Below are 26916 nucleotides of genomic sequence, written 5' to 3' on the forward strand. Positions count from 1 at the left end.
CTGTTCTCACTTACGTTATAGTAGCTATAAACATTCGTTCCCTCACCAGTATCTTTTTTTCTCTCTTGGGTTGATAACCCAAAAAAAAAAGCTGTTTGTCACGTTACCGAGAAACTGCAAGTTACAGCTTTACCTCTGACTGCTACAAAGTACTGATACTGGATTACACTCGTTTTTAATGTGGATCATCTGCCATACAATTCCCTGTGTTTATTTGTTACTATAAAACAATAATTAGGATGAGCGCATTATTAATATAAACCTGCTTTGTTATAACAGCAAATGTTTTAGAGTATTGCAGGTTAGAGTTAGTGAATAACCATAACATATGAAATTATATACTGAACTGAACTTATAATAATGTTCTGTTCACCCCCGTAGTCTCGCCCTTCAGCAACCCTCACCGCACCCTATACCACAAATGGCTTGATTATTCCGTCTTGTGATTTCCAGCATTTTGGCACTGACCCTGAGCTCGGCTGCAGCACACTGCCTCAAAAATACCCCAAGCATATTTTCCATGCGCTCAGAATCAATGTGCTCTTTTGTATTTGTTTAGAATCTGATGTGAGATGAAAAGCTCTTCTGTTTCCCCCAACTGAAAAATGGTTTTATCCTGTTTCAAGGCTGATGTCTGTTCAAGGCTGTAGCTTTAGTATTCATTTTTTTTCTTTCAGGTCTTTCTTTGTGCCTCAACCATCCCAATCATCACTAAAACCAACCCAGTACCCAAACTGAAACCCTGACCCTCTGAATCACTGTATCAAACTTTAAACTTAGACACCATCACATCAAATTAAAGGTAATATTAAAATAAATGAATGGCATACCTATATATATTTCATAAAGTGGTATTAAAGCCATGTAGGTATCCTAAACATCATATTATTACACATTATCATAATACCTGTGATGAACCATTCACATTGTATATTTAACATTTATGGAAGGAGTCTCCAGTGTCAGCACTTTGTAACAGCAGGAAGTTTCAAGACACGGGAATATCTTCAGGACGGATTTTTGTTTGTTTGTTTTTTCCTCATTATCGTACTTTTAACTTTAAGAGATGACTATTTATAGCTGTTATAATATGTTATAACATTAATGTAACTATTAAAGGATAAAAAGTACTAGGTGTCATTCTTTAATCAATTTAAAAAAAATGCTAGCATTAGCAACATGGTAATATTGTCAATATTTTCCATTCAACATGTTTTTCACAGCAGCATTTTTTTTTTCTTTCACCCATGTTTGTTTTTCTCTCTCGCCCCCCGACTTGCAATCTGATTGGTCAGGAGGTTAAAAAAAATGCTGTGATGTCACTTAGGGCTTTTTTGAAAAGCTAAACTTTTAAAAAAAAAAAAAACCAATGTCAATGTGTCAATGCTTAAAACTTTTAAGGAAAAAAAAACATGTAAAATGTACATTGGATTTTGGGGGAAAAAACAAGTGCCAAAGAAGTCTTTTATTTAAAACTGACTAAGAGAGATTATCTTAACAAGCTAACATTTAAACATACTTCAAAATCTAGTTTAATCCTTGCACTGCTGCGGAAGGGTTATATGACATTTAAAAAAAACCCCGCAAGATTTCCTCCTACCACGAATGTATTCAATCATGAAGTTTTGCTTCTTTTGTTTTGCCCTGGAGCTACGAGGCTAATGTAGCTAAAAGGTAATGGAAGTTTATAGTCTCCAGTTTAGCATTGTCTAAGTGATCTCACGCACTCTGATGGGATGATGGAAAAGCAGAGAGACGGCCATTTTAACAGCACAAACCTTGTCCTTGACTGTGCGCCAGCTGTTTTTTTATAGATGTGAAAGCACTAAAAAGCATTGCCTAGGGCTAAAGCTTCCATTTAAACCTTTAATGCAGAAAATATGGATTTCAAGAGAAGATTTAACGGAGAACGTGGTGTGCTAATTTTAGAAATTCAGTCCTTATCTTTCTAAAATGTTCCTTCCACGATCTCAATCAGGGCCTTTTCTGTTTGAAGTCGAAGCACAAAGTTCCGGTCTGAATTTTAATAAGTCATAGCGGCTTAATGCGTTTTTTTTTAATGAGTTATTAAGGGGGAAAAAATGACTATTTTGAGATCAGGCTAAGGTTCAGCGTCCTGAATTCTGAGAGAAATGATTTCATTTAAAATGTCAAATTATAGTTTTTTTCTAGCATTTACAAAAGAGCTCGTGAACAGGACTTTTTGCTCGACTAAAGCTCTGATCTCTGACTTGGAAAAACCAAAGAAAATGCCACCTCCACTTGGAATTCCTACATGCTAAGTTGGGAAGTCATCCTCAACCCCGAGTTCTGCACATGACGTCATGTCAACATGGCCGCTGACACTGTTACACCAAACTTATAGTCGTATTTACTTTAAATCAATCAACATAGACACATTATTTGGTTAAATCGATAACACTGGCCATATAGTTTGTTGTTTTGAGAAGGTAAATTCATGCTAAAATGTTAGCTGGCTAAGTTGTTGCTAACAAAACGCATGCTTTCATGGAGGTGTCCATGTTTTTTCCCCACTTTGTAGCTCAAATATTACACAGATATATATGTAAATACATAAATATTACAGAGTTCAGACTTCCCACTTCAGAGTTAAGTCAACAGCAGCATTATTTCTAGCTAGCTAGCTGTGATGGCTAACAATAACACTAACAGGCTAGTTTGTACATCTGAGGGTTGACTTAGCTAGCATTCCAGAGGAGCTATAAAACATGAAAGTTTTCCCCCAATAATCTGTTCTTAAAGCAAAAGAACTCGTATTTATTCATAACTTGTAACTTGTATTTATTCATTTGGCTTGCAATAAAATGCAAAGCATTTAATACACATAAGCATGAGCATCTTTTGTTATTGCTTGTATTAGGACTTTGTTTCCATGTTTAGCAGGACAGCATGCTTGCATCACCTGAATAAGCATCTCAGACTACTGTAAGAGAACAAAACATATTGCTCCATTAATTAGGAGAATCTGATGAGCAGATGAGTCATTCCCACTGAACAGTTCGTATTTGCATGCAACGTCTTTGGTACGTGATCGCAGTTGTCTCTTGTTTAGCAAAGCAAATCTGCTGGCCAGATGTCTGCATCACTCTGGAGACACTTTGGTTCTGTTTATTCTCCTTTTTCTTTTTGTTTTTAAAAAGTACTTTTTTAAATTTTGAGTCTCAAGGAGGAGAAAGATGTGTTGGATGTGTGCGAGCGTGGGTGTGCAGAAAGCGATCGGGCGTGAGGAGCCGGGAGTCCCCGGTGGCACAGCCGCGCCTGAAACTCAATTCCAGCTCCATCATGCCTCAGGAAGCAATTTAATTAACGCGTCGCTCTGAGCACAGGACAATCATCGGCTCTAAGCAAAACCCGGAGAAAAAAAAAAGCTACACCGGCTGGACACTGGTGTTGTGGCTCAGTGTGATGGCTCGAGGCTATAGGGGGTGGACTAAGATTGTTTGAGAAACTTCTGAGTTTAGCTGAATATGATGGAGGTTTTTTCCATGCTTGTGATTTAACATTTAAAAAATATACATCATTAAAATGACTTAGGACCGCTAGACAGGAAAACAAGCTTATCCACTATTTCAGGTTATTTCACCATAACAATATTTTTGATATTTCTAACAATCACCATTAACGTTAAAAAACGTTAACATGTAAATTGTTTGATTTGACACTTTGTTGTAGACCTAATCAATCATTTTATCAATATCAGAAAGTACGAAATACGTACGCAAATTGTTCCAGATACAGATATTTTTGAGATAACTCGTACTAGCGTACTCTGATGTTAAATTGTAGAGCTGCTGCATAAAATGCGTAAAGGTTCACAGTCTGGTAATATAATATAATCAGTGTAAACGTCACTGGATATCGTGGCGTCGTAAGATCATGTAGAGACGAATAAATCATTCTATCTCAAAAGCCTAATACGAAGTAATATTTCAAACAATTTATGAGCAAGCATTTTTATAGCTTCAGAAGTCTTAATGTCTTTATCGCGACTGAAAAATCCTCCTGCAATGCTTTTCCGACACAACAAGTTTTTAGGATAAGGAATTTCCCTACAGATCCCTACGTTTTTTTTGTATGCCAAACAGAGATAACAGAGTATTGACTATTTGACTATTAATCTATGGAAATGAGTGTGGTTCTATGTGGCCATGTCTTGAAGGCCATAGAACCTAGGCACTTTGCATATATAGAAGTAAGTCCCTGGACGAATAGCAAAGTCATCACCATGTGACCATAAAAACCGTGACTTGTATACATCACGCTCATCCTCAGGCCATTCCCATCAGCCTGAGTGACCCAGGAGTCCTGGTGGCCCCTTACTTATTCACAGAACCATGTTTTCATGCGTAATATTCCATCTGGGTCTTCTCCACACCTCTGGAGTGATTCCTCTTCCACAAACAGTTTGACTATAAACTCTATAAAAAGCAAATGAGGGAGAATCTGGTGCTGAATACTGGTGCTGAGTTTGTGCACTAGAAAAAGAAGCTGCAATTTCCTCTTTTCTTGTTTTTTTTGCGTGGGAATCAAGGTCACTATGGTGAGTACATCGCTCTGGTTTGCTTTACCTAATTCTGTACAATCCTCTTTTCTCTCTTCTAATCTGTAGTATAGTTTCTTCCACATTTACCCCTGCTATTTTGATAGCATGTCAGAATGATTTCCTGATATTTTGCTTCAAACGCAGGCTCATTAACCTCTGGTGACAAGTGAAGATATGAATCCCTGCAATTACTGCTCAGTTCTCGCTCATTTTACAACTGAAGCAGTCGCTGATTCTCCGTCTGCACTTGCACATGCACTTTAATTCCTATTTATCCTGCATTTGTGTAAAAAACTAACTGCATTGCTTATACTAGTTCTGAAGTATTGAAGTCTTGAACCAACCCCTAGCTCAATTTGGTGTGAAAACCAACAAACCTGGTAACCCTGAGTTCAGCCAGAGAGATATGAGTACAGACAGGCCACTGTTTGTAACAGGCAGCTTGTAACACGCAACATGGTGGTTGTATAACATGAGCGCTTTTTAGTGAGGGACAGGACTAATCACCTCATTAGAAAAATATTAGCAAAAAAAAACGCCATGATCTATGAGATTCATATTCTGAAGCATGTGCAGATGTAGGGCACTTTGCTCTGTTAATTATGGAAAAATTTCAAATCTATGTTTGAAATGTCATATTGTAGTTTTTGCTGATTTCTGGTTTATAGGTTTTTCTCCTTTCAAGTGGATAAGAGTCTGTTAACTGTCCGGGATTGTTGCCAAGATGGCTGACAAGTGTACAGACTTTACTCTAAGGACTTTGTGTTGATTAAGTACACTGAGTGCGAGATGGGAATACACACTGGATGGGATTGGATGGTTGATTCTTATTTAAAACACAGACAGAAAACTGATTTTGTGATGGTTACATATGAGCTGAATTTGCGTTGTCACAAAATGACCTGAACCTATAGCATCAGATATGCAAATTATTAATGGAGGATGAAATAAACGCTTATGTGTATGGTGAAGAAATGTGATTCTTATTCTGAAGGTTAGCCACATGAGTTAGCTACAGAAGCTAGCTTATGTTCTCTGTTTAGTTTTAACCACAGAACGACTTAATACAAATTATATCCATTAAGCCAAACCACAAATAAATGTTAGTTGTCTACAAAACATACCACTGATTTACATTAGGAAATGTACTTCTCCATTGGAGCAACAGTTTGGTTCACCATGTTGGTTGAAACTTGAACTGAATTATGGGATAGTCTACACACAATGATGCCTTCAAACTTGGCCGAATGTCAAGTGTGCAAAAGCTGCCTTCAGAATGGACACACTCTTGGTATAAGCACTGACTTATAGAGTCATAGAGCCGGTGAATTTCTACACTACACTTTTTAACGACAGTAAGAAATTGACATCACTGATAAATAACCGGGTCATGGCACCAATGGAGGCCATTGCTCCATCGCTCTCTTGATTGTCGTTGGCAGCACCATGCGTCTCGGTTTGGTGCCACGGCTAATTTGAGGCTGCTAATTCATAATTCGGCGCAAGTAGAGGGACCTTGGCTGGGGATTTAGCCACCTGTTCGTCCTCTGTATAATTAGCGAGTACATCCAGTCCTCCTCGCTCATTACCCAGAAGCTGATGACAAATGGGACAGAACCCTGATTTTCACACATGCATATCTGCTCCCCTCAGAATTTATGGCTCTGGGGAGGCGCAGCACAGTGACGGATGATGTGTGTCTTATTATAAATTGGAAAATGAGCATAAGGACGAGTATGTGTGAGATTTTTCTTTGAGGTACATCAAAAAAATCTCCAGATTGCAGTTTGGAGCCAATTTATTGATATTGAACACCATTACGGGTTGTGAAGTGAAGTGGCACACAATCTGATTATAATTATTGTGTAATTATCATCGCTAATTATAGATAGATGTATTTAAACTTAATAGATCAGGGTTGCGGTCACACAAAGCCTACACACACTGCTTTGCATGTAATGATCATTTCTAATCACTACGTTAAGGACTGTGCAGTGTGCATTAGTGATTTTTTTTACCCTAATGATCTCAGGCACTGCAATATCCAGCAAATTAGGAGGGGAAAAAAAATCAGACAGCATTTCAGAAAGCACAACTCCAGCACTTTTCTTGCAGAGTTGGCAATGCTGAGAAACACTTTTTTTTTTTTTCCAAAGAGGCTTTATAATCCTTCAGCGTGGCATGATTTCAGAGAATGCATAATGTCTTCTTCCAGCAGTTCTCTAATAACACAAATCAGGATTATTGCTGCTTGGAAATCTCCCTCTACTGCAGTATCTTTGATGAAATAGATGATGTACTTGTACTTAAATTCTTTTTAATACCCTTTAAAAATAAGAACATAAACTCTCCTCATAACATAAAACTTTGGGATGTTATATTTTAACATATTTTATCTTATTTTATGACCCATAACACATTTACCTCAACTGGATTCAGCTCATGAGCTTAAACTGCAGCGATAAGAACATTGGCTGTAATAAAACAGGGTTCTTCAAGGGTTCTCTGGATGGTTCATGGTTCTAGATTCCACACAGTTCTACACAGAACCTCTTCTAAAAGGGGAAACCCTCTATTGTAGGGTCCTACATAGAAGACTTGCTATAGACAAACAAACCGAAGAACCTTTTAGTGTGCTAGACTTTTTAGTTTTACTTGTTAGCTATTATTTGATAATGTTTTATTAACATTAATGTTAATTAGCTATATTCTCTAGAAAGATGAAAGAAAGCAATTACTACAAAAAGAAAGAAATTAAATTATTATTATCATTATTATTATTATTTGTTGTTGTTATTGTTATCATTGTCTAGTCAGTTAGCTACATATTATTTATTATTTATAAAGTAGATAAATAGAAAGACAGAAGAAAGAAAGTGGTGCAACAGAAAATCGTTCGCCGTATTGTCGGGAGATCGCGAATTCCGACGATGCCACAGCCACAGAATAATTAGCCATGCTCTCTGGGTGGGAGGGGCATACTCTCTTCTCCCTGTCAATCACAGCGACACTAACCAATCATGGGCGTCTATGGGCTCATGTATGTGGAAGACGGCGGATAGCGCTTTCCTCTGGTGTTGACTACTTTGTACATTTTATCATTACATCTTAAACTTCTTATGTTATATATTATATTTTATTATTAATACTATCTCTTGCTATAATAGATATAATAAATTTGACAATAATAATACTAAAAATAATTAATAATTAATAGTAGAAATGTGGGAATTTTAGAACCCATTGTAGTGCTAATCTAAAAATGTGAAATTTAGCCAACGAAAAAAACTGAGTGAATGCATCACTGATTATTTCAAACAATAAGTGACAGAGCTGCTTCAATAAGAGCTACGAGAAAAATGGTGTAAAATGATTCCTCTGGTTTTCTCTCAGGTTTACAGTTTTTTTTTTTTTTACACATTCATCACCTCACAGAACCTGAACTGATTTTACACACCTCCATCTCACAGATTTCCTATCCTCTACCTCACACTACACTCAGCGTGGTGCGATGGCGTGGCAAGACAGACGTCCATCTCGCTGTAATCTCACCAAATACTGTCCCTACCTTCACGCTGAAATTTTGTTCTCAAAACAGTTTTCTCCACAGAATCTGTGTGTTGACCCCCGAATGCTGATTTTCATCCAAAATCATTGTGTCTACTATCTCCTGAGGAATGTCTGACTGATCTAGTGCTCAAAAAAAAAGCGCAGATGAGATGGAGTGCTCTCGAAAGAGGATAAACTATGAATATACTCAAAATCTAATAACACTTCTCTTCTTTGGCATCGGAATTTAAATGAGTTTTTATTCCTAGCAAGGCGCACGCTGATGTGTATCAGACAAATACACATTGCACGGCGGATTTACGTGCATTTATTGATTACGCACCCCAGACTAACTGATGGATGGTACAGGTACGAGATGAACATGCAGGTAGGGCAGTGTATGTTAAAGCTGAGTGCAAAAGTCTGCACACCTTTAGCACAAAATAAATTTGCACTAGCATAACGATGTGTGGCTCCAATGCAGAAGATTGAACACTTCTGTACGTCTCTCTGGATTTTGTGCATCTCCCAGAGTCATGTGTCCCAGAGTCATTAACATTTCATTTACTCGCCAGACATGCTGCAGAATTCCAAATCAAGTGTACTGCGTTCCTTTATAAAATACTGTATATATTATATACAATATTATAAAATACTGTAAATATATAAAATATAAAAATTCTTGCTTTGAAAATATCAACATTAGTAGCAACAATAAATGCCATAATGTTGATATTATCATCGCAAGAATTTTAATATTTCTTTCATATTTAATGGCAGTGTAAGAATTAAGCACTTTTAGCAAAACAGTGTAGAAATAAGATTTTTAAACTCTTTACGACTCTTGTAAAAATTATTTATTTATTTATTTATTTATTTATAGATTATCTATGCTTGGCTATTGCCTTGGTAACAATTTAACTATTTTATTTAATAATTACTATAAAATATACAGACGTGGACAAATTTGTTGGTACCCTTCCACGAAAAAAGAAGAACCCACAATTTTCTCTGAAATAACTTGTAACCGACAAAAGTAATTGGCATCCATCATTGTTTAATTCTGTATTTAATAAAAATCAGACTTTGCGTTTGATTTTTGATTCAACAGAATATTTTAAAGGATAAAACAAATGAAAATGGCATGGACAAAAATGAAAGGACCCTTAAGCTAATATTTTGTTGCACAACCTTTAGAGTATCTGTAGCTCTCAGTGAGACTTCTGCACCTGAAAACAGGTAGTTTGTCCCACTCTTCCTGACCAAACCGCTCCAGCTATCTCAGGTTTGAAGTCAGCCTTCTCCAGACTACATGTTTCAGCTGCACAGATTCCATAGATGTTTGATAGGATTCAGATCAGGGCTCATAGAAGGCCACTTCAGAATAGTCCATTGGTTTGTTCTTAGCCATTCTTGGATGCTTTCACTGTGGGTTTTGGGTCATTACCATGTCGGAGGACTCGTGACCCGAGTTCATTGTGCTCTGCACAGATTCAAGGCCCCCCCGTGCCAGATGCAGCAAAGCAGGCGCAAAACATAACCGAGCCTCCTCCATGTTTCATAGAAGGTATGGTGTTCATTTCTTTTTTTTGTCTGTGAACATAGAGCTGTTGTGACTTGCCAAAAAGCTCTAAACATCTAAACAAAGAACATTCTCCCAGAAGCATTGTGGCTTGTCAAAATAAAATTCCAGTCTGGTGTTTTTTATGTGGAAGTTTTCCTTGGCTCTTTGTCTACCTTTTGCACTATCCTTCTGTTCAACCTGGGGATGATTTTCCTCCTGCGAACACATCCAGGGACGTTGGCTACCGTCTCATGGCCCTTAAACGTCTTAATAATATTTGTAACTGTAGTCACAGGAACATCAAGCTCTCTTGCATTCTGATCTCCGCAGTCAACATTCTCCTTTGCTTCCTCTGGTCCATGTTCAACGTGGTACACACGATGATACCAAACAGCAGAGTGACTACTTTTCTCCATTTTAATAAGCTGAATGACTGATTACAAGATTGAAGGCATGTGATACTAATCAAAGAAAACAGTTAGCTTGAAATATGGCTATAATCTGAATATTCAAAATCGTTTCTAGGGGTACCAACAAATCTGTCCATAGAATATCTTTGTAGAATAAGCAATAATTTATCTCTTTTCACACTTTCTTTGCTTTACTCTATGACATACCAAAGGCATGCAGGTATACATGAGACAATTGCTTCATCATTTTTCAGGAGGAATGAAGCACTGTTTCAATGCGCTGTAAGGGTACTAACAATTTTGCCCACATCTGTAATTAACATATAAAATAAATAATTCATGCAGTAGATGATATTTTGAGCTTATTGATATGGGGACTCTATCTATCTATCTATTAACAAGTGGTGCAATTTTTCTTCAAAACACTGGTTTCAATATTATTGGCACCCCATAAATAAACATTTGTTATTCTTAGAGATTCTCTTCCTGTAAGAAAGGATCTCTGACCCTCCTTCATGCAGAACATTTCAGACAACATTTCTTTATACAGGCTTATTTAATTTAGACCGCATGTTTGCCGTATATTTGAATCATGGACGTAACCTGGCCTGGGCATTCGGGACTGTAGCCCCGAAGGTTTTTTCTTTAGCCCTGAATAATTCTCCACTTGAGCGGTTTGTAACTAAGTAACTGAATGTCAGTAAAAGAAGATGGCAGTGTTGTAATTTTGTATCTTCATTGAACAGAGGCAAGATCAATCAGGCAGGGTTTACAGGAAAATCCGTGGAAATACTTGTGTCTTATTGGCTGACAGGTCTCAATTCTGCCAAACACTAGCTCACACAGTCAGTGTGAGGGAAAAATGGATATATGCCAATTTTTTTTTTTTTTTTACCAGTAAAGGGGTTGAAACTGAAACACTAACATCCTCTCATGTTCAGTGATGTGTCTTCATTTTATATTTAATATTTTCTCATGTTTTACCACCTGTACCATTGAGCTGGGAATTGTGCTTCATATCAAGTAAGTCCATCAGCAATGATTTTGCAACCAGATTATGAAGGTTTCCTCAGTCATTTTGAGTAGTTAGCTATTTTCAAATCTCATTCGTGAAATTGCCATTGTATTATGGTTTTTGAGGATTTTCCATCATGTAGGCCTAGTACTGGTAGTACTGTAGGTATCTGATATGATGCTCGTTTGAGACATTCAAGCAGCTGGATTATTCATGTGCAGATTATACGGTAAATCAAATCCAAACCCTTCCTTCCGAAGGTGAACCTGAAGGTTGTGGGTTCGAGTCTCTGGTCCAGCAGGGATTGTAGGTGGGGGGAGTGAATGACCAGCGCTCTCTCCCACCCTCAATACCACGACTGAGGTGAGACCCTTGAGCAAGGCACCGAACCCCCAACTGCTCCCTGGGCGCTGCAGCAAAAAAGGCTGCCCACTGCTCCGGGTGTGTGTTCACGGTGTGTGTGTGTTCACTACTGTGTGTGCACTTGGGTGGGTTAAATGCAGAGCACAAATTCCGAGTATGGGTCACCATACTTGGCCACAAGTCACTTCACTTCACTAAATAGTTTTTTGATGGAGAAGACTGCTCTGATTAACAGTCCAGCTAACTCCCCTGGTTTGAATCCTTTAAATGTCATAAACAGTACCAATAATTTTGGAGTTGACTGGTCTGATGGTTCGTGCAGGTCGGATCGTATTGTGCTCTAGTGAATACGTCATCCTCCAGACCCACACTTCTCTCTTCTGAGCAAGCTTCGGGCGAAAAGCACGCTTCCCCCCCCATACACACACGCACATTTTGGCTTCGATCAGTGAGACTCTGAGATTTGGCAGGAACGCAAAAACACTTGGCTGACTTTAAAGGCTTCTCAATAAGGAAAGCTCAGATTGTCTTGTTTTCTCCAGAAGCTGATGCTGCATCAACAGAGACTGCACTTTTTACTAAAATCAGTCAAGCTGCGACACGAGCGCTCACAAAACAGATCTACACAGTACGGCAAAGACGACGGCTTTGAATTGTTCTTGTTTGTGTACAAGACGAAAAGAAGGGGTGGTTAACGATACAGCTTTTTTTATTTATAAAGACATGCCCTTAAAATTTTATAGACTCTGTGAAGCCAGTCTCAGACTCAAATGAATTTATATCCATGTCCCTGAAGATCAGAAAAAAACCAAAACAACACATAAGTGAAATAGCACGTGTGTCAGTTTGTGCATGTTTGCTGTAATGAATGTGCAGTATGTGACGCTTCAAAGTTAAAAATTGAAATTCACTTTGTGTGTGCAAATTAGTACAAACGACAAGCATGTGTTAAATTTGCAGAACCCATTTCCACAAAAATAAGTGTCTTAATAATGTGAAAGGGTATTGAAATTATGACTTATTATTACTGTGGTAAAGTTAGTTTCATATTAAGTGTGCTTCTAATACAAACAGCATTTAAACCGAGCTTTTAAAAGGGTCTTCATTTACATCTAACTAATAATTTAGTATTGGTAATAAATTAGCAAATTAGTGCCTCTTTCACAGAGAAAACAAGTTAGCTAAGGCTCGCTAAAAACAGCTTTATTTCGCATCTCTCAAATGTCAGCTAGCATGCTAGTGATACAAACTAACTGAATGCTAATAGCCAGGTATGCAGTAAGGCATTTTACATCAGAATACTCCAATTGTTTATTTCTTTATTTGTTTATCTATGTATATTATTGTTATTAATATTATCTTAGCAGTTGCGGTTAAAGGAATCCTGAAAATCCCTTCTCGCATGCTTGCTAATAGCTAGCTGTCACAATACAAACTGCCGTGATAAATACAAAGTGCAGCAGATCGGTTATGGTGATGGGTTTTAGGGATTAATCTAAAATGTCTGATGCTAAAACGCCAGGTTATGACTTCACATATATATATATGATCATAGAGCAATGTAGTGTTCCTGGCCTACAGGAGAGGAACCTGATGTGGCTGTCTGCCTTTGCCTTATGGTTCTGTGTGTTGTGCATTCTGAGATGCTTTTCTACTCACCATGGTTGTAAAGAGTGGTTATCTGAGTTACTGTAGCTGTCCTGTCAGCTCCAACCGATCTTATCATTCTCATCTGACCTCTCATCAAGAACTACCGCTCACTGGATGGAAGGTTCTTGTTTCTTACCCCATTCTGTCTAAACTCTGTATGAAAATCCCAGGAGATCATCAGTTTCTGAAATTCTCAAACTGGCACCAACAACAATGCCACGGTCAAAATCAATGAGATCAGCTCTTGACCTGTATCTGCATGATTTTAATGAAAATACAGTAACAAAGTAATCATACTTACAAGCATACATGTTGCTACATAGATCTCTTAAAATGAACGTTTATATCTTATTATACTTTGTGCTCTCTCAACCCGGAGCAATTTGTACAACAATCTTTTAGACAAAAGCATACCATTTTCTGACGCTGAAGTGTTTTCTCATTAATAAATGCTGTATTGTTCTACAGACACTCACAGTTCATTAAGTCCCACATGCTGGATTTTAAATTTATTCTACTTCTTATAAACAAAACTGTGAAAGCGAGAACACAGAGCATTATCCAGCCTTTATTAAACCACCTGTTTTTGTGCTTTGGCACGGCTACCACCCACATGTCAAGATTCTTAACTGATACAACAAATATGTTCTCATTCATGATCGAAGTCAAGTATAACTGCATTAAAAGTTAAATGTCTTTGTGTGTGGTTTACATTTTCAGGCACTTAGACAAGAACATTTCACCATATCAATGATTAGATGTTTGACTAGCAGCAGCAGCACTACTTCCCAGCTGCTTAGTTACTGATAGTGTGTCCAGTGAACTTTTCTGGTCTTTTATTATTAACTCGCGTGATGTAACTTGAGGAACTCTAGAAGTTCAGGTTATATTGTGCAAATTGCTATTTGTTGTTATATTTTGTGAATAACACACACAAATCATGGCTCTGCACTATTTTGTCACTGAAACACTGTGACCTTACTGTGGGTAGCATATAAACTTATCTACTATCAATTATTAAAAAAACAATATTACTAATGTATTAAGATACACTACATGGCCAAAAGTTTGTGTAAACCTGACCATCACACCCATATGTGCTTACTGAACATCCCATTCCAGATTCATTCCCGCTTTGCTGTTATAATAAGCTCCACTCTTCTGGGAAGCTTTCCACTAGATTTTGGAGCGTGGCTGTGGGGATTTGTGTTCATTCAGCTACAAGAGCATTAGTGAGGTCAGGCGCTGATGTTGGTGAGGAGGTCTGGGGTTCAGTCGGTGTTCCAGTTCATCCCAAAGGTGTTCAGTGGGGTTGAGTTCAGGGCTCTGTGCAGGACACTCGAGTTCTTCCACTCCAACCTTCACACACCATGTCTTCATGGAGCTCGCTTTGTGCACAGGGGCATTGTCATGCTGGAACAGGTTTGGGCCTCAGTGAAGGGAAACTTTACAGCATACAAAGACATTCTATACGAATGTGTGCTTCCAACTTTGTGGCAACAGTTTGGGGAAGAAGCACATATGGATGTGATGGTCAGGGGTGCACAAACTTTTGGCTGATTTAGTTAGTATACAGAAACGACAGCTGCTATAATACCAGTCCGGACAAGCACTGACTTTGCTAAGCAAATAGTGCCATTTAAATACATTACAACAAAACAAATGAATTCAATCCTATTAAAAGTACCAGACATAGCAGAAGGACCAGATGTCAAAAAATGAACTAATAATGAAAGCTTTGCTGGGTTCTTTTTTTTTCCTCTTTCCTTTCTCTTTACTTTTGGCGTCCATTTTATGTTTATAACCAAAAGACCTTGTGATAATGTCTGAATGCTGAAAGAAAAAAAATAAAAAGTTAGCAAAACTTATTGACCATCGGCGTCGCAAGAATCAACCACGTGATCAAATTAGACGCATCCTATTGGACGTAACATCATACTGGACTTTTCCAGATCATTCCGTGACACGAGCACAAAAACAGGGCAATGTTTCCTGAGGTAAAGATGGAGAAAAGAAGAAGTCGAAAAAGAAAAGCAGATTGGAAACACAACATAGATTTGTTAGGCTTTCATTTTCTGTCTTGGTCTAAACGGTGGAAGGAATGAGTAGTTTACAAAAAAAAAAAAAAAAAAATTTAATTAAAAAAAAAAAAAGTTAAAAATTGAACTGTTACATGCTGTATTACTGGAATACTGGAAACATAGTGTATTTAACTCAGAGGGCTTTGAGACCATGAAGCAAGGCAACATCTGCTCACTGCTCGAGCTCCGGTGAAGGATGAGAAGTGAGGCAGAGGCGCGAGCGCACACACACACACGCGCTCACACACACTCACGCGCGCGCACGTATCGTAATCTCACCGAGGAGGGAGACAGACACAGTGAGAGAGAAAGAGAGAGAAAGAGAGAGGGAGTGATGATGATGATGATGATGATGATGCTCTGGGTCTCAACATAATCCCGTGCATTGTTTTCGGAACAAAGTGGAGCTGAATGCGCCGCTCGCGGGAAAACACTGCAGCAAAATGAGGACAGCGACGGTAACGTTTCATATCTGTGCACTTTAATTCAAACTGCTTGCGGGGGTCGGTGCGTGGGTCTGTGCGTGGCATCGCGGGGTGTAACTGTAACTCGGGGCACAGTCATGCTTGAACAATAGAACCGCACCTCATCAACACTTCCACACTTTACTTTATCAACTGAATTCAGTATTTGCAGGCGACGCGCGCGCGCTGTTTTGGGGCGTGAAATTGCATGGACAGCACTGTGCATAAGATAAATCTACTGCAACTGTTACGTGTGTATATATATATATATATATATATATATATATATATATATATATATATAGGAAGTGCTATAATGAGTCGTAAAGCAACCGGTAACCTACCTGTCATGTAGTTTTGTTGTTGTTGTTGTTGTTGTTTTCTTATTGCATGTGTTTTAAGGTTTTCTACATGCGACACTCTTTGGGGAAAAAAGGGTACTAATCTGTACCTTTCCTTGCCATTACTCTAAAAGCTAATTCAAATGTGAAGACTGGTTTCAGTTATGAACCTTAAATCATTTTTAAATTCCAGTGTAATGTACAGTGACAGATCCACACTAACGGTACAGCAGATTGATCTTTGATCCTGCCACACCAGTGACACGGAAAGTCTCATTTTAAAGCGCTGACAGCATGTTTGTCAGTCTTGGGGGAAAAAATAGCCTGTTTTTCTGGGAACTGACGCCAGAGATTATACTAAGGGGTGCGTCCAAAATCAACCACTACACTCAGAAAACAAGGTATTAAACTGTACCTGTGCTTTTAAGGTACAATGTAATGCATCTTCAAACCCCTTTTAACCACATAAGTAGATGGTAAGGAGCATGGCTGAACATTCCATGAATTTTGGAAGCACTATAATGATTTGCAAAGCGACGAGGAACCTAATCGGCAACCTTTCCTTATTTCACTGGATTTAAGGTTGTCTGTATGTGAGAATAGTGGCTCTGACACCATGTAGTTATACAATGGAGATCTTGCAAGAAAGAAAAAAAAAACTTGAAAGCTTGAAATTTGATGAATTTCGGATGCATCTGAAATCGTACACAGGTCCATTGTTGAACTTTCGACTCAGTTGCATGCCTTGTTATCTCATGAGCTGTAAAGTTGGAAATATTCCAGCGTAGCGAATGCCAAATGTTCTTGAGCTCGCACACACTTTTTCTGATGCTGCAACCAAAATCAGTTTGTACTACAGTTCACTATACACTGTCCTAAAACAAGGTACTAAACTCTACCATTGCCTTAAAGGTACAATGTAGTGCACCTTTAAAACCCCTTTAAACTCCATAATTAGATATTGTTTGGACTTTAAAGGGACACTTTGTATTTTGAGGTTAAAGATATATATTTTCATCAGAGTGTAATATGCATTGTAGTAATCGTGTAATATGCTACAACTTCTAAACTTAACCAAAATTCAGGTCAGTGAATGGTGCTTTAATTTATACCACAAGAGAACATGTATTTTAATAGATTCTAACCAAATGCTGACTTTTTTTGTTTCCGCCTCCATCCTTCCAGCTGAAAGGAATCGCTGTGCATTTTGTAAATGAGTGAAGTGGACTGAAATGAGTAAATCAGTGAATTGGATATATGGTGCATTATGGGTAATAATATAGTGAACTGGCCCAGGAATATGACTGTCCATTTAGAATTGTGAAAATGCTACAAAAACTCCCAAATAGTGCACTATATATTAAGTAGAGCACAAAAATCAGACGTAGTAAGTATTTTCTGAGAGCTGTTTTGGCTTTCCACCATAGAGGGCACTGTGTCCCTGTTACCACAAGATTATCCAGGCTGCAATGACACTTTCCTCTGAGTGTGTTCTGCTGCCCTGTGATGTAGCACGGGCAACAGTTTGAAAAGATGCAGTGGCTTCATGTGTCTTAGAGAACGCATGTGCTAACCCCGGGTGTGTGTGTTAGAAAAGAGGTAGCTAGTGGATGGGAAATGGCAAATGAACAAATTGGGAGAAAACGGGGTTAGAAAAGTTAACATGTTTTGCTAATAGGAAATGGTTTTATTTCATGTCCCCCAGCGCCATGGAGCAGCCGTGTTTCTGGCCATTACCATGTGCACCAGCTTGTTCTTCTTATACAACGTCAATAACAACAACAGCAACAACGATGGCAGGGCTGGAAGTTCTCCTGCTGCATCCACCCAGAAACCGCACAAAGTGCCTCCACCTCCACCTCTGCAGGGCTACATCAGCATTATTGACCACAGTGTAAGTGCATGTCCTTGGTTGATATAACCCGTATTGAATGTGTTTCAATTACAGTAATGCAGGTTTCACTGCTGTAACACACCTTCTGGTTCATCAAGTGACTGGCAAGTTGGAATCCCATAACTGCCAGGCCCTTCGAGCAAAACCCTTAACCAGCAATCATTCAGTTCTGTGTTTGAACTGCGTCACTTGAATAAACGTAGACAAGGAGTTAAATTAGTGGTGAGTAGATTCTGCCATTCCGAAGGCAGCTGCCTTTGTAGCCAAATCGTTCAGAGGTATTAAGTTCCAAACATCTAGCTGGCTAAGCTGAAGATGGGTTGTGTTATCTGGTTAAACTGAACACAACACAAATGACTGTTATATCTGTTGAGAAAAATGGTGAATGAATGCTAGTTATGTAAGGAATGAACCTGCTCTTATGGAAAAAATCATCACCGTTGGAGTGGTGTGATGAAGTGGAGTTACTGTTACCATCCTGTGAAAATGATATACTATTGATTTTCCACTACTGAAGAGGACGTGCATTTCAATGCATTTAAAAAAATCTGTCGCTTACCAGAAACCCAGGAAACCCAGACGCACAGTGTGTAAAACTCAGAGGCTTTAATGATAATCCCTCTGATTCAAATCTCAAACACTGTTTATTGGAAATGAACTTTTTAACCAATTGTATTGATGAAACCATTTGTTATCTGTCACCCAACGCTTGATCAATAAACCTAATTTATATCACAATGCTGTTGAATCTCAAATCTGACAGTAGTGCAACTGCAAACCGCAGGTTTATATTAATGTGCTTGTTTTAATATGCTGTTCCAGGATAATTCACTTTGGGGTGGTAACAGTAACCTCGCTTCATCACTGATTATTTTCCTATTAAAGCACTCATTTGTTTAAAGGAAAAAAAATAATAAGGTAAGTTCTTTGAGTTCTTTTTTTTTTTCCAGGACTCAAAGGCAGGAAACTGAATAATGCTGTTTGAAGTAGCTTATTATTTTTAAAGAGTTATTTTCAGTGGATGTTCTGTGGGTTATTGCATTAAGCCTGGACTTGCTAAATTAGATTGAATTTAGTAACGATAGACCTGCAGTCTGCGTTTTACATTTTATCTGATGAATTTGTGTTTTCAGTGATGGTTTTATCATTCAGTACTCTGTTGTTTATGCATTGAAAAATGAAACACATGAATAATGAGGGAGGGAAATGTGTGGCTGAAAATTAATCAGTGGCATTTAGAATACTGCTGACATATTCCAAAGCACTTTGTGTATGTGTATGTGTGTGTGTGTGTTTTAGAGTATTTTATTCTATCCAGCTTACTGAATTTTAAACAACTTCTTTATTGCGGCTGCAGATTATAACCCCAAGCCAGCGTCATATAAGTCAGTTAACAACTATTTTCATTCGAGTGTATTTTCAGCAGTGCCAGGTGTTTTGGGACTCGCACTAAACCTGGCCTCTGAAATGCACCTGAAAAGAAGGAAGGAACCATGCGACTAAAGTTACTCACAACTCATGCAAGTCCCATTAATCACAATTTACCCCGGTCCAGCCGCTCAATAGCCACCTGCCATTAACAATAACAGCCCGAGCTCAAGTGAAAACCTATGCTTCGTGTGCTATTGATGAACCTGGAGCGTTTTCTCCTTCGTGCCTCTCGTTGTTTTTTTTTTCCCACGCCGAGGCTTGCGCGGAATATCCTGCTCGGTGATGAGAAGTGGCAGTGAGTCTCCAGCGAGGTGCTGAAAACCCAAATGGCTTTGCACTTCGATTGACACCTGGTGATCAATGGAGACCTCCTGCACCGATGCTCAGCGTGGAGCCTCTCTGGCAGAGCGATTGACTTTCGCCCATGATTAATTCTCTTTTTTCGCTCAGACTAATCCACTGGTCTTAAAGAAGACAACCAATAACCTTTTGGTTATTGTCTTAAAAGCAAGCAAACAAACCTTTTTGGAAATGGCGATTTATTCATAACAGCATTTAAATTCACACATACACATACACACACACACACACACACACACACATATATATATATATATATATATACACACATATACACATATACATATACATATATATATATATATATATATATATATATATTTTTTTTATAGGAACCTGCATTCAACAAATGCATTTAATCAGTCTAACTAGTAATCTTGGTTATTCAGTAACTAGAGTGAACATAATTGGAAATGGGGGTTAAAATAAAATTTTGTTGCAATTCGCAATTATCAAGTTCATGTCCATCGCGTGCTTTAGAGAAATTCGTTATTCATTCATTAGAGAATTCTCTCAGTGAGCAACCATTCAAGCACCTGCCAGTAGGAAGAAGAATCATAGCTCACGAATCGGGATTTCTCAGAATATGTATGGCTAAAATGTAATGCATTGCAGAAAACGATAACTAATTCAGCTGAAGAAAGCCTGCGGAGAGCAGCTACCCGGTGCAGAAAATAAATATGAAGCGAGCAGAAGGCTTGTGTTTCAGCCTGTTCCAGAAAATGATGTAGGCTAGTACTGGTAAGGAGTGATTAGTGGTTTGAGGAAAGGGGATATTTAGAGCTGGAGCCAGATATCAGTTTATTAATGTTTGTCAGTAAATGCCATGAAATTGCTAGGTAAAGCTAAAGACAACATCACAAACAAGATTGTAAGAAGGTCTGGAGAGAGTCTTTAATCAATCGGCCCCAGGTGAGAAAGCCGTGTTCGCTCAGTTCTTATAGTTTATTACAGACAGTAATGATGAAGATGTCTTCTTTCTTCTTATGTGTAAAGCTTTTGGTTAATACGTTAACGTGTAATTTTTATAAAGGTTAAAATATGGTGTGTTCGTTAACATTTCCTCTGGCACAAAATGCCACACCTACACTGTATGTCTGCACTTCTACTGCTAATATAAATACTACTAATAATACTTCTACTGCTACTACTTCTAATAATAATAATACTATTACATTTCTGCTAATACTAATTCTACTAATGCTAATAAAACAACTACTGCCGCAACTATTATACTTCTACTAATACTAGTTCTACTGCTATTAATGGCATACTAATGCTACTACAGTATTAAAACTAATAGAAACTACTACTACTAATACTGTTAACACTAATATTAATACATCAACTACTACTATTAATAAAACTACTAATAATACTATTGCTGGTACTATTAATACTACTACTAATCCTATTAAAACTACTACGAATAACCTGCTACTAATACTACAAATTCTACTACTTTTAACACTACTACTACTATTAATACTCACTCACTCATGTTCATTAAGCACTTTTCCTGTGAATCTGGAAGCTATCCCATGAACACATGGCGTGAGGCAGGAATACACCCTGGATGGGACTACTATTAATACTGATACTATTATTGCTACTACTAATACTACTGCTATTAACACTACTACTACTGTTTCTAATATTAATAGTACTACTATTAACACTACTACTACTGCTGCTACGATTATTACTACTACTCCTACTATTAATACTCCTTCTATTAATAGTACTGCTACGACTATTACTACTACTCCTACTATTAATACTCCTTCTATTAATACTACTGTTACGACTATTACTACTACTCCTACTATTAATACTCCTTCTATTAATACTACTGTTACGACTATTACTACTACTCCTACTATTAATACTCCTTCTATTAATACTACTGTTACGACTATTACTACTACTCCTACTATTAATACTCCTTCTATTAATACTGCTGCGACGACTATTACTACTACTCCTACTATTAATACTCCTTCTATTAATACTACTGTTACGACTATTACTACTACTCCTACTATTAATACTCCTTCTATTAATAGTACTGCTACGACTATTACTACTACTCCTACTATTAATACTCCTTCTATTAATACTACTGTTATGACTATTACTACTACTCCTACTATTAATACTCCTATTAATAGTACTGCTACGACTATTACTACTACTCCTACTATTAATACTTCTTCTATTAATAGTACTGCTATGACTATTACTACTACTCCTACTATTAATACTCCTTCTATTAATACTACTGTTACGACTATTACTCCTACTCCTACTATTAATACTCCTATTAATACTACTGTTACGACTATTACTACTACTCCTACTATTAATACTCCTATTAATACTACTGTTACGACTATTACTACTACTCCTACTATTAATACTCCTTCTATTAATACTGCTGCGACGACTATTACTACTACTCCTACTATTAATACTCCTTCTATTAATACTACTGTTATGACTATTACTACTACTCCTACTATTAATACTCCTTCTATTAATACTATTTCTACGACTATTCCTGCTACTCCTACTATTAATACTCCTTCTATTAATACTACTGCTACGACTATTACTACTATTCCTACTATTAATACTCCTTCTATTAATACTACTGCCACGATTATTACTACTACTCCTACTATTAATACACCTTCTATTAATACTGCTGCGACGACTATTACTACTACTCCTACTATTAATACTCCTCCTATTAATACTGCTGCGACGACTATTACTACTACTCCTACTATTAATACTCCTTCTATTCATACTACTGCTACGACTATTACTACTACTCCTACTATTAATACTCCTTCTATTAATACTACTGCTACGACTATTACTACTATTAATACTACTACTACTCCTGTTACTACTACTACTTTTACTAATACTCCTAATACGCCTACTATTGTTGCTACTACTGCTACTCCTACTATTACAGCTACTACTACTCCTAATACTCCTACTATTAACATTACTACTACTACTCCTACTACTACTACTCCTAATACTTCTATTATTAATACTACTACTACTAGTCTTACGACTACTGCTACTACTCCTAATACTCCTTCTATTCATACTACTACTACTCCCATTAGTACTACTACTACAAAAACCTAAGCAACACCTTCAGTCCAATCAGATTTGAGTAATAATTAATTAATGCTTGCCAAAACAAAAACACCACAGGCATAGATGCTATGGTTGCTAACTGGTGAATTAACAACCCTGACTCTCCATACGCAATGAAAAAGGAGTGTATTAAGATTAGTTCATGAAGCTGCCAACAGCTTATGCTTCCCTGGAAGGCTCTTTAGACAAAACAAACAAACAAAAAAATTGGCAAATGAACAACAGGAGTGAGGAAAATATGATCACAGTGTAATCAGGAAGAATGATATGAGATCCACTCCCCTGCAATCAATGCAGCCAAAACACAACTGTGTGCTATCTGGCAGATCATTTTACAAGCTTCCTCTTGCTGTTTCGACTACTTTGTGACACGGAACCTCTGTGCTGTGTTTATACTATTACAAGCTAACAGACTTGCAAGCTATTTCGACTTTATTAGAAAATCACATTTGTAAATAAAGGGGATTTTTAAATGCAAAAGAGCAAAGGAACAACTAACTTGATTTCTATCTGCACCTGCAGCAATACTGTTCATGGCTATAATACATGTAAAATTTGTCTGCCATCACGTTGGACACGGATTATAGAAAGCTTCATGGCTCTAGAAACTTTGGTTCAGTTTTTAAACCAAACAATCTCAAAATGAAGGGAAGTACGTCACACTTTTTTTATTTTTGGGCAAAATTACATAACATTTTGAGAGGATAAGAAGAAAGGGAAGAGGTCTAGGAAGATATGATTTTAGCAGTGTCTCAGAGTGTTACGCTGACATACGATGGAGTCTCTCTTTCACATCATTACACTTCATTCATATGAATGCTTCAGGCTCAGAGGAAGATATTGGCTCGGGCTCAGCTTGGAACAGCAGTGACGGCTGAAGCGAATCCGCTAATCCACAGCTGTCAGATTCATTTTAATCTCGATGGGAAAAGTGTAGCAGACAATGGAAAAGCACTTTGTCAGCACAGCCTCGGAGAGGAAACATATTGGTATTTTTATCTAGGAAAAAAGCAAGATCAGCAAACAGAAATGGAGAAGATCTGATTGTGAGACCTTCAGTGTTTAGTGTGAAAAGATACACATGAAGAAAAAAAAAATGTCTGGAAAATAACATCTCTAAATTAAACCTTTTGTTAATGTTCAGCTAGTGTTACATTAAATAGCAATATTTAATGATGAAACCTCATAATTCACTTTATAAGAATCTTTTTTTCCCCCTGCTAGCGTGCCTACGGCGTTTTCAGTGTTAACGCTAAGCTAGCAATGGTAACTGCTCGCGTAGAATGACCACCATTACAACATTACAATTAAGCAAATGCAAACATTATAACAAATACGTTGGTTTGCTGTGGAAGTCACAGCACCTATTAGTCTGGAAAATATAGTAACCTTTGTTTCTCTTTGCGAAGTCTTTACAACAGGGATGCTCCATACGTCAACTGCGATCGATCTGTCGATCGCAAGACAACTACTGGTCGATCTTCTTAATAGGTCAGTGTAGAACCCTGGTGTGTGAGTGTGTGGAGGAAGACTTGAGAGACAGGCTGAATTTTTTGCTGAGCTCCGAGCTCGCGTTTATTCAGTCCGCGCTTTTCAGCACACTTTCAACTACTCAAAGTTCATGCTTCGCAGCATGAGGGTGTGTGTGTGCGTGCATGCGTTTGTGCGTGTCTCGCAAGCGCCGCCAGCTATATCACACTTTCTCTCTGTGGTTACGGCAGTTACTGAAAGCACAAAGAGACACAAATTAGTAGACTGGCGGTAATAAGACACAGGCGAGGATCATCACGCGTTACCTGCGCGTGTTCTGGTTTCTCTGTAACATGACAAGCTGAGTTTTTTTTGGCTTATTAACATCAAGAGAGAGAAAAAAAGAGAGACTGGTGAGAGAACTGGTACTTATAGTTGCTATAATGTAAATGATACCAAGAACTAACTTGTTTCATGGACATTCCTCAACAATAAGTGTAACTATAAATGGATAAAAAGTATCAGCAGCAGTAATTTCACTTCATCACACCACCCTGTAGTTGATTGTTTTCCTATAACAGCATGCTCCCATGTGTTTCATTATATACTTAAACAATGTTTCCTAAACTATCTGGCTAAATGACCACAGAAAAGGGGTTTTGAATAATTTTCACATTTTTAAAACTTAAATACTTAAAGTAAGTTTCCTAGAATTGATAAATAGGCGTTAAACTAGTTCTACAGATGAATCCTAATTGTTCTAATCGGACATATAATAGACTATGTAGGTTCTCTTAACTTTTTCTCTAGTTCTTATTCTCTACATTAATACATCCTCCTTAATAAATATCACATCATGTTTTCTCTTTTCATCATACTTTTAAAAAATAACAAGAAATCCAAACTTTTGGAATGTGTAAAAAAAAGTCTTCGAAAACTGTTTTTTTTTTTAATGTGCAAGGAAAGCGCTGTTCTTCACTTGTGCTGCAAGCGGCCACTTTTGTGGCTGCTGCTGATGAGGACGTGATAAAGATTACGGGTAAACTTCAATGTACATCTTTACAGCAATAAATCCACAATTTCCGTCCTCTTTAAAACAGTGATGGCAAAGTGGCCTCATGTTGGTTTGTGTGTGAAAGCATTATTTTAGCGCTGAATCACCCTCACTGGCATTTGCATCAAGCGCATGTCTTAGTGCTCCTTTGCTTAGCTTTCGTAGGAGCTTTAATTCATGCATTTGTCAGGTCAGGCACGCTCTTAAGTGTCAGTTTTAAAGGTTTCTCTTCTTTCTGCATTAACTCAGGAATCTCTCCTGGTACAGATTCCCACAATTTCCCACCATCAGACAGAATTATATACAATACGTATAGGTCTGACCACAATGGTAACGGAATTACAGTCGGAAATTCTCATTAATGAGATGTTTCAACCTGATTGTTAATGATAACACCACCACCAAAGTGGACCAGCTTGATGGAATCATATGATTTTTATGACAAAATGAAAATTATTTGTTTAATTGTTTACAGCAAATACTTCTATTTATTTCCTATCATTATACATGTTTGCTTGTGTTGTATAGGTAGTATAACCTTTACAGTATAAAGGTTCTATTAGAATGTAGCTCTAAAATATGAATTATTATGCCTGATTTGAAAATTGTTTATACCACAGCTGCTGTTGAATTCTGATTGGCTAGAAGGTATTGATTAACCTAAGCCTAATAATAAACGGATTAAACACTTTATTTAACAAATGAAATTTTTGGTAAGGAGACATTTATTTAACATTTATGGAAGGAGTCTCCAGTGTCAGTGCTTTGTGCCAGTCAGTAGGTTTTTGACGTGTGGAAATTCTTCAGGGGAGAGGCTGGAGTGTTTACTTTGTCACATGACAGGCTGTATTTTTTTTTTTTTTTTTGTCTGATTAATTTAAAGAAAGAGAAAAAGAGAGACTGGTAAAAAAGTAGGATATAAAAAGTATAAAAAGTAGGATAAAAATGTCCCTAAGAATGCCCCTAAGTGTTTTATTTCTTGCATATACACAATGGGTTCATTTCAGTCTAAATTTTAAAATAATTAAATGTATAGTATTCAAGTGTTGCTGTTATTCTTCTTTCAGCTGTTCCTGTTAGGGGTTGCTACAGCGGATCATTGGTCCGCATGTTTGACTTGGCACAGGCTTTATGACGGATTACCTTCCTGATGCAACCCTCCCATTTTATCCGGGCTTGGGACTGGCACATAGTGTACACTCCCAGTGGCTGGGTTTGTTCCCTGCCCGGGAAACGAACCTAGGCCATGGCAGTGAGAGCGTGGGATCCTTAACTGCTAGACCACCAGGGACACAATATTCAAACCCTGTGTGTTACAGGGACAGGCAGTCATTTCCTACATGCTGCTTGGCTGAATTGGAAACGATTGAGCTGATATCCATCAGTAATCGATATGATATTAATTATAGATATATTTGGATATCATGATTTAGATTTGAATGTTGTAAATGGTAAAATATTTGATGTAATTTGTAAGTTGTCATGAATATGAAATATGTATTAAGTTTTGAAATTACATCAGATTG

At 37.6% G+C, this 26916-nt stretch overlaps 1 protein-coding gene and 1 long non-coding RNA gene across 3 annotated transcripts in view; one reads left to right on the forward strand and one right to left on the reverse strand.

Moving 5' to 3' along the window:
• LOC128318079 (uncharacterized) overlaps nucleotides 1–16299 on the reverse strand; it is a 74667-nt gene extending 58368 nt beyond the window's left edge. The window contains exons 1-2 of the long non-coding RNA XR_008301559.1: nucleotides 16005–16299; nucleotides 13125–13268 (exon numbers count right to left, since the gene is read on the reverse strand). This is a non-coding gene — a long non-coding RNA (uncharacterized LOC128318079). The remainder of the gene's footprint in view (nucleotides 1–13124; nucleotides 13269–16004) is intronic.
• The window catches only part of st6galnac5a (ST6 (alpha-N-acetyl-neuraminyl-2,3-beta-galactosyl-1,3)-N-acetylgalactosaminide alpha-2,6-sialyltransferase 5a), a 35967-nt gene continuing 24369 nt past the window's right edge, over nucleotides 15319–26916 (forward strand). The window contains exons 1-2 of one of the 2 annotated variants that reach the window (XM_026936504.3): nucleotides 15319–15654; nucleotides 17707–17895. In XM_026936504.3, the coding sequence (XP_026792305.2) occupies nucleotides 15640–15654; nucleotides 17707–17895 (204 nt within the window). In that variant the 5' untranslated portion in view covers nucleotides 15319–15639. Of the gene's footprint in view, nucleotides 15655–17706; nucleotides 17896–26916 lie in introns of those variants that run through there. The other variant, XM_026936505.3, reaches the window with a different exon arrangement.

Source organism: Pangasianodon hypophthalmus, chromosome 4 (assembly GCF_027358585.1).
Source record: "Pangasianodon hypophthalmus isolate fPanHyp1 chromosome 4, fPanHyp1.pri, whole genome shotgun sequence".
NCBI classification, from domain to species: domain Eukaryota; kingdom Metazoa; phylum Chordata; class Actinopteri; order Siluriformes; family Pangasiidae; genus Pangasianodon; species Pangasianodon hypophthalmus.